An 8,150-nucleotide genomic window follows, 5' to 3' on the forward strand; every position below is an offset into this window, starting at 1 on the left:
AAAGGCGCTATATGAACACAATTTGTTGTCTCTACTTAAACTAGTTTGGCAAAACCTTGCTAGAGTATTATCAGTCTCTGACCTTCTCCACCACATTCCTTCCTTTCTAACTTTACCCGCGTAACATTTTCCATCACAAAATGTAATTGACAATGGTAATTATTTCAGTAGCTTCCACTTGCATTAAAATTGATTGGTATTTACGTGGCACAAGAATGTTTCATTACAGTGTGTTGTTGGGAGCCACAGATGTTGCCTTCCTCCCGCTCCATAAAATGTAAAACGAAAGGTAAACTTTGACCCCAATTACTGTTTTACAGAACAGAAACCTGTCCGATCAGTTTTGTGAATTGCTGCAGCTTCTGGTTAAAGCTTTTGTTCTTTATGCCAAGGTTCAGTTCAGCTAGATCAATTTGTTATGCAAACTATTCTAAAACATTAGAATGGCTGAAATTAATCCCAAATCCATCTGTCTGATTGCAGCAGCTGAAAGAAATATGGGAATTGGCATAGATGGAGATTTGCCTTGGAATTTACCGTAAGTAAATTAGAATGTAATTTGTCATTTTAAATAAAGAGTAAGTATTGTATAAAGTAAGATTCTGATTAAAACCTCAGAAGCCAAGATTGCTGTTACCAATGTTTATACAGCTGAAAGTCCAGAGGTACTGTTTGCAGACGAAAAGCTGGTTTATAGTTCCTGCTTATACTTGCAATTGTAGATTGTAAGGTGTATCTAATAGCAGGAACTTGGATCTTAGTATTTTTAATATATTGATAAACTGTCCCCCCAAACATAACTTTAAAACTGTTAAATAATTAAAAGTTTTAAAAAGGCATGGTCGAAGAGGAGGGTCTGGAGATAGGTCTTGAAGGAGGCAAGGGAGTGGGCGAGGCAGAGGGAGTGCATCCAGAAAGTGAAAGGAAGCAGAAAGGAAACAATTGTTTGAATTTTTCTCATTGGTTTTATGCACATCTGAGAAGCTGATTCAGGGCACAGATAAAGACTGCTGCATCAGGTCTGTGCTCCTCCCTCTTTCACTCAGGGTGTAATAATATTTCTCACATTTGACATAATCTCTTTTCATGTTAGGATTAGAAACTTTTTTTCTATTGTCTATCCACCATAAATTAGTGCTCCGTCCAAATTTCCATTTCTAGCTATGCCAGTGGTTAGCATCTTTGTTCATTGACGAGCGAGAGCTGCTTCAGAATAACATTTGAGAGGAGGTAAACATGTGTATAAAGATGCGCAGAGGAACAGCTTTAGCCATATAATGCAATTTATTTACTAATTCCACCTGTTATCCCTCTTTGTAGGAATGAGCTTAACTATTTCATTTCAAAAGTCACCGCAGTCTCGACTCCAGGTAAATTTATTCAAAACCAATTTGTTTTGATTGTAAAATGCAGTCAAATCTGTCTTCAACAACCACTCAAGAGACCTGGCCAAATTGGCTTTTGTGCAAGGGAGGGCTCTGAATAATGACACCACCACCTTGCATTTATATAGCATCCCCGAGTACTTAAATAAGGGTTTGTTTGTGTGTGAAGTGGGCTGTCTGGATGGTTCCAGCTGCTGAATTGAGGCGGTTGTTTGAACAGTTTGACTGTATGTAGAATGAGTATTTACGAATGTTAGTTCACTCAGAAGTGACATTAGACCCCTGTTGGGGTGATTACTAACTCAAGGACATTTACTAACAATCAGAGTTAGTAACCTCTAAGTTACTAACTCTAACGTAGGGTATGAACTCCGATTGTTGGTGAATGTCCAGACCGTGATACTGTGAGTTATTGCCACTGAGTATTTTTATACTGTTTAAAGTTTCTTCATATCTGTGCAAATATAAATTATGCAATTGTAGCATATTGCTTCACATAGTCAAGAATAACCTTCGATCTGAAGCAGAGTATCTATGTGCAGGGTTATGTTATGTTCCAATATTTAGATTCATGAGAATGGGTGCAGAATGTCAGCTTGGCTCAGTGGCAGACTTGCCTCTGAGTCCGAAAGTTGTGGGTTCAAATCCCACATCAGTACACTCCAAATCAGCACTATGTGGGGGTGGGGATTGCATTGTCGGAGATGCAGTTCTTCTGGTGAGACTTTAATCCGAGGTCCCGTCTGCCTGTTCAGGTGGACATTAAAGATCTCATAGCTCTATTCGAAAAGAGAAGGGAGTTTCTCCTGGTCCTGGCCAACAATCCCCCAAATAAAACGGGTTCACTCTTTCATGCCTGTTTGTTTTCTGCACACAGTGCAGAAGCTGTTAAACAAAGAGTAAAAGGAACTGTCTGTGGCAGAGTTACCTTTCAGAAGGGGTTTGTGTCTGGGTGTCCAATGTTAGATGTTAGATCATATCTGTGATCTTCCAGCAACAGGAACACACCAAGACAAGACAATGTCCTGTTACTACAGTGAAGATGAGTCATTCTTCTGATAGTGGGAGTGAAAGGATTAGCTGTTAGTTCCTCAAATATCTGCCGGACTTCCTTTCCAACAGACAGCACTGGCTAATGATCAGCAGACAACCTCCCTTAATGACCACCCTTTATCTCGCACACACCTTAGGCAAAACTTGTGAAGCTTCCTCTTTGAAGGGAATGCCAGATGAGAGGAGATTTTGAACTCTGAACCTCCAGGTGAGAGAATTTCCTGCAGCTCAAGCCCCTCAATATTTGTTTTTATGGTTCTCCCTGTTGGTGATTGGCGGATTGCTTTTCCGGGGGTAATAATTGCTTCAAAAAAATAATAACAAATAATAACTCTTCAATCCAAGACTATTTGTGGGACACTGCTGTGCGCAATTGGTTGCCGCGTTTCATCCACAAAATATACAGTCAATATACACTTTACAGTATATTCTGTGAAGCGCTTTGAGATGTCTTGAAGACATAATGAGGCGCTATATCAAATGCAAGTATTATAAGTTTACAATTTTCCCCCATTCTAAAGCAGTCATTGCCAAAAGCTCAGTCAATTAGTAATAAGGCGCTAAATCAAATGCAAGGACTATTATGCTTTAGGGCCTTTCCATGATTTAGATACAGCTATCATATCCAGAAAAAAACATGGGCTAAAACCTCAGACAAATTTCACATGTTCAAATAATCACATACCTTTTTATTTTCACTCCCAAATTACAGATTAATATTAATAATAATAATCCTTGCATTTGATATAGTGCTTTTCACGTCTTCTAGACGTCTCAAAGCCCTTCACAGATTATACTGTTAAGTCAATTGACCCTAATTGTGGGCGAAACGCAGCAGCCAATTGCGCACAGCAGCGTCCCACAAACAGTCGTGGATTGAAGTGACCAATTTATTATTTTTTTTCTTGAGGAATTATTATCAGGTGTGCGGAGTAAGGAAACTTGCCCAAGGTTTCACCCTGCCGGGAATCGAACCCTGGTCGATTACCAATCTTATTTCAGATTTGGTAATTTGTCAATAGAATTTCTATCCCTCTGTGTAGATAACCCATATTTGTCAAAGGTAAGGATTTTTATTTCATTACATATTTACAATACACCTTTGCTTATTTAAATAATCGCAATGACTGCTTGTGGGAATGTGAAACTGTAAAAGTGCGATACAATGGAATGATGAGACTCATTTATTTATGCCATTATTAGGCAAGAAAAACCTTCTTATTTGCGGTAGAAGAAGTTGTCTCCCAAGCTATTTATCTGCACCAAACTGCTATTTTGTAGTTCTGAGCAGAACCTTAAGGTAAGTTACATTAAACTTGAAATAATCTAACTAGAGTTATAAAGTTGTACTGAGAGACAAACTAATAACTTGTTGTCTGGGAATGTTCGAAGGAATTCACAAGGATTTAATTTTCACGTGTTAAAAAAACAACCTTTTTTCTGCTTTTCTTTAGCCAGCTAGGTGTCTGACACATGTAATATCCATCATCATTCTTTAAGGGTATTCAAACCAGACTGACTCAGAGTTCCACATGTTACACAAGACGTCATAAGAATTCCTACTATTTAAGGAATAGCATCAAGCTGTGTCTTAAATGGGACCTAAACCACCCTTCCTAGTACCCTATTCTAGTCATTAATTATTTTCTGGATAAAGAAATAAAAAAAAAATATTTTCAGGATTTAGTGCTTTTCACGTTAGTGGACCATCCCACGGCACTTAATAGTTTGTCCATGTTTACCCATTGTGGTGACATGTTAGTTTGGTGAGCCAAGTGTTAGTACAACAACAACAACAAAATTACATTTGTATAGCGCCTTTCACGTCGGGAGGACAGCACTGTCGTCTCTGAGTCAAAAACTTGCGAAGCTAACTGGTCTGAAATCAACAGCGCTTTAGAACAGTGTTACACACCTGCCTGGTTCAGGAACTGGAATATCAAGACTGCCACAGGGAACTAACTCGATACCAAAATTACCTAAGCTCAAAAAAAAGGTCCTGCTTACTTCCCCCTCCCTCCCTCAATCCTTCTACAATCAAAAGCAGATTAAATATTAGCGTCTGCATCATGAATGGGTTACAAGTCTCTTTGATGTTTTTCTTTATTCATGTGTCATATATGCTGATAGCAAACAAGAAGTGCCTTGATAATTATTTTCCATTTTGTTGAAATAACAAACCGGAGATCAAAAAAAATATTATTTAACCTAATGCGACCCTTTCTTCTACAGCTACGCAAATCCTACCCAACAATAGACTTCTCTTCTGCTCCTCATCCACCCACCCACCCACTTCATCTGTATAAATATTCCTTGAATCGCAAAGATAACCAAGGAAAAGCTTCAGAGTGCTCAACCATAGTATATTTCCCTGCACTGACAACTCTTTCAGCCCTAACAGCATTGTGACTCATGGCATACATATTCAATTCAGTCTACACCTCTCCCAATGTCCTCTATTATGTTCTCAAGTGTACATTTATCAAATTCTCATTTGAAGGAACTAATAATTGCAGGATTAATGACTGTTCTTTGCTAGAAGTGTGCTCCACATTATTCCCTACTCTATGGGGAAGAATATTCTTCAAATTATCCATGTTTTAAATAGCCAAGTCGTCAGGTAGTTTTCCTAAAACTGCATACAATATAGTCAACCATATACTGAGCGCTAAAAAGAATGATTTTTTCGCTGTGTATTTTTAATGCAGTTTCCCATTAACTCAAAGGTGAGGATTGAATAAAAATATCATGAATAATTCTCAAGTAAAGATTTCTTGTAAGAGTAAATCAGTTTTTATCAATACTGCATCAAATCCATTTGCTGCACCACCTAATTTACAAGCTGCAAATTAAGCAAAATCAATGAATAACCTGCATTTTATGTCTTATCATATATGTCTTATTATGTCTGTTTGCAGTGCTGTGCCAGACAACGCCAACTACCTCTGCCAAAATCTGAACAGTGCTCTTCAGCTTACATCGATACCTCCTCTGAGTGAGGAAATTGAAACAATATGGGTTATAGGTGGAGCAAAGCTGTTTGAGGTAAGGCCATGAAAAGTATCATCTAGTACATCAGGCAAGAGTAGGAATGTAAATTTGGGAGCTTTATATCAATGCCACCTCAGTTAGGGGTATTTTTTTACAAGGACCTTTTCATTTTTAGAGGGGAAAATTGGAAACCCAGTCCTATAAAATCTAACCTTTTCTCTGGATTAGATCCCTCCTGTTCCTTTACATAGAACATGTTTCAGCCTGGCTCAGTTGGTAGCACTCTGCCCTCTGAGTCAGAAGGTTGTAGGTTCAAGCCACGTGTAGGGACTAAGCTGACACTCCAGTGCAGTGCTGCGGGTGGGTTGCATTATTGGACGTGCTATCCTTTGGATGAGACATCAAACTGAGGTTTGCCTGTACAGGTAGACGTTAAAGATCCAATGACACTACACAGAAAAAGAACGGGGTTGTTCCTGGTGTCCTAGTCGACAATCCCCCAAATAAAATTAGTCATTCATTTCATAGTTATTTGTAGGACATTGTTGTGAGTAATTGGACTGCCATGTTAACCTACAAATACACAGTGATTCCACTTCATAATAAATCCTGCGAGGCGCTTTTAAACGTCCTCCTGACATGAAAGACACTGTAGGAGTAGGCAAATTATATGTCAAAGATGGTTAATAGTAATAAACTATAATAAAAAGGTATTTAAAACAGATTTCTAATAATGGATATCCTAGAAAAAGTAGCCAGTTCCTTTGGAACTATATCAATGAGATACGTTGCAGCACTTTTAGATGATAATTTGTTTTATGTTCTACACATAGGAAGCCAGTAAACATCCCTGGTGTGAACGCATTTACCTTACAGAAATCATGGCTGATTTGGATTGTGATACCTTCTTCCCACAATTGGATTTTCACAATACCTTTAAACTGGTGGAGGGGTAAGTTTAGATGTTTCCTCCTTTTTGTTATTTGAGTTTAACAAAAAGCTATTCAGATATCAAAATATATATCCCCAACATTCAACTTTTCAATAAACATTTCCTTCTCCTCTTGTCTCTCCTTTGAAGGGGTTCCAGAGGCTCCACCCAGCCTCCTCACTCATCAAGTTTCAGATCAGATAGAATACAAATATTCTATTTTATAAATATTTTATAAATATTTTATAATATTTTATAAATATTTTATAAATATTTTATAATATTTTATAAATATTTTATAAATATTTTATAATATTTTATAAATATTTTATAAATATTTTATAATATTTTATAAATATTTTATAAATATTTGCGTTCGCCCACAAATATACAGTCAATTCACTTTACAGTGTGTTCTGTGAAGCGCTTTGGGACGTCCTCCCGACGTGAAAAGTGCTATATCAAATGCAAGGATTATTATTATTATTATTATTATTAATACAACACCTATTTATAATTATATAGCGCTTTTCCCATTGAGAAGACTCCTGAAGTGTTTAACGTCCCGAAACACTGACTGCCCCTATAGTTACAATGATTCTCACGTGCCAACTCTTTACACCTCCTAGGTTTCCAGGAGTTCCCAAAGAAATACAAGAGGAAAATGGCATCAAATACAAATTTCAAGTCTTTCAGAAAGTCCCCAGTTCTGGGTCTGAAAATTAATATATCCTTGTGTAATAATATGAGATGGAGTTTCAAGATATTAAAAATATTAATTACCGTATTTAGATTCTGGTGTGAGTGAGGTCCTGTGACCTCCTTTCTGCTTTGTGTTGAATTCCCTTTTTAATGACCACAGGCATCTTGTTCGATACAGATCTTTTAAATCTTAAAATTATATTTAATATAGCTGGATTGATGGACATTATTCATTCTGCCTATCTTAATTACTTTATTTGTTTAGATATTATGAAATAAAATGAAAATCTCTCATTTTGCGTCACTACACGGTTTTAGCACGTCTCAGGGAGTTTGAATTTAATAAAACAAAATGATAAATGGAATGGTAAGATTTGCATTGTTTGTTCCTCATTTTCTTTCAGACTCTACAAACCACATATCTAACCATCAATCATGTTATCTTTTATGTTTGTAAACATGAATTGTGATTCTCCAAGCTGACAAGTGAAGGTTATTCCCTCACAATACTTGATCAATTCCAGCAAATTGGGCTAATTTCTATGATTGTTTGAAATAAGTTTGAAACAAATAAAGAGTACACTTTGAGAAGTGACTGAATGGATAGAGAAAACCAATACGTTCTTATAGGCCAGGGTACCAGAAGAAGGTTGTGAAAGGTAATTTTAAGACAGATGTCAAGAAGTCAAGGACACTGCACTTTAGGAAACAGTTTATTGCTAGAAGGACGAGATGAAATGGGGCACAGGGCCTTCCTCATTCCAAACTTTTGGCCTTGTATATCGATTTCCTTAAACTGTTTTGGCACCATGATCTGCTCACAGAGGTATAACAGAAATTAGATTGCCAAGATTGTAAGATGTCACAGACCACAACACACCAAGTGATTACCAGTGTATAACACAGTCTACCAGCATTTCTAATACGAGCGTTCAAATAGACAAATCTTTATGAACCATTGAAACTAGATAGGAAACTTTGTGTGAATTCAAACAGCGAATAAAATACAGTAACCTCTGCAAACATTGAGTGTTGGTTTATTTGCTTTTGACGATAAAATTATAATTTTTTAATAGAAAAGTTAGATT

At 36.9% G+C, this 8,150-nt stretch overlaps 1 protein-coding gene across 1 annotated transcript; it reads left to right on the top strand.

Annotated features, from left to right (window-relative positions):
- The first annotated feature begins 347 nt into the window (after positions 1 to 347).
- Positions 348 to 7,425, top strand: zgc:153031 (dihydrofolate reductase-like). Its single transcript, NM_001292554.1, is given in 6 exon segments — positions 348 to 538; positions 1,321 to 1,370; positions 3,642 to 3,738; positions 5,357 to 5,483; positions 6,263 to 6,381; positions 6,990 to 7,425. Coding segments are annotated over 6 exon segments (585 nt in total). The 5' UTR covers positions 348 to 443; the 3' UTR covers positions 7,087 to 7,425.
- Positions 7,426 to 8,150: the final 725 nt, after the last annotated feature.

This window comes from Callorhinchus milii, unplaced genomic scaffold (genome assembly GCF_018977255.1).
Source record: "Callorhinchus milii isolate IMCB2004 unplaced genomic scaffold, IMCB_Cmil_1.0 Scaffold5, whole genome shotgun sequence".
In the NCBI taxonomy this organism is placed as follows: Eukaryota; Metazoa; Chordata; class Chondrichthyes; order Chimaeriformes; family Callorhinchidae; genus Callorhinchus; species Callorhinchus milii.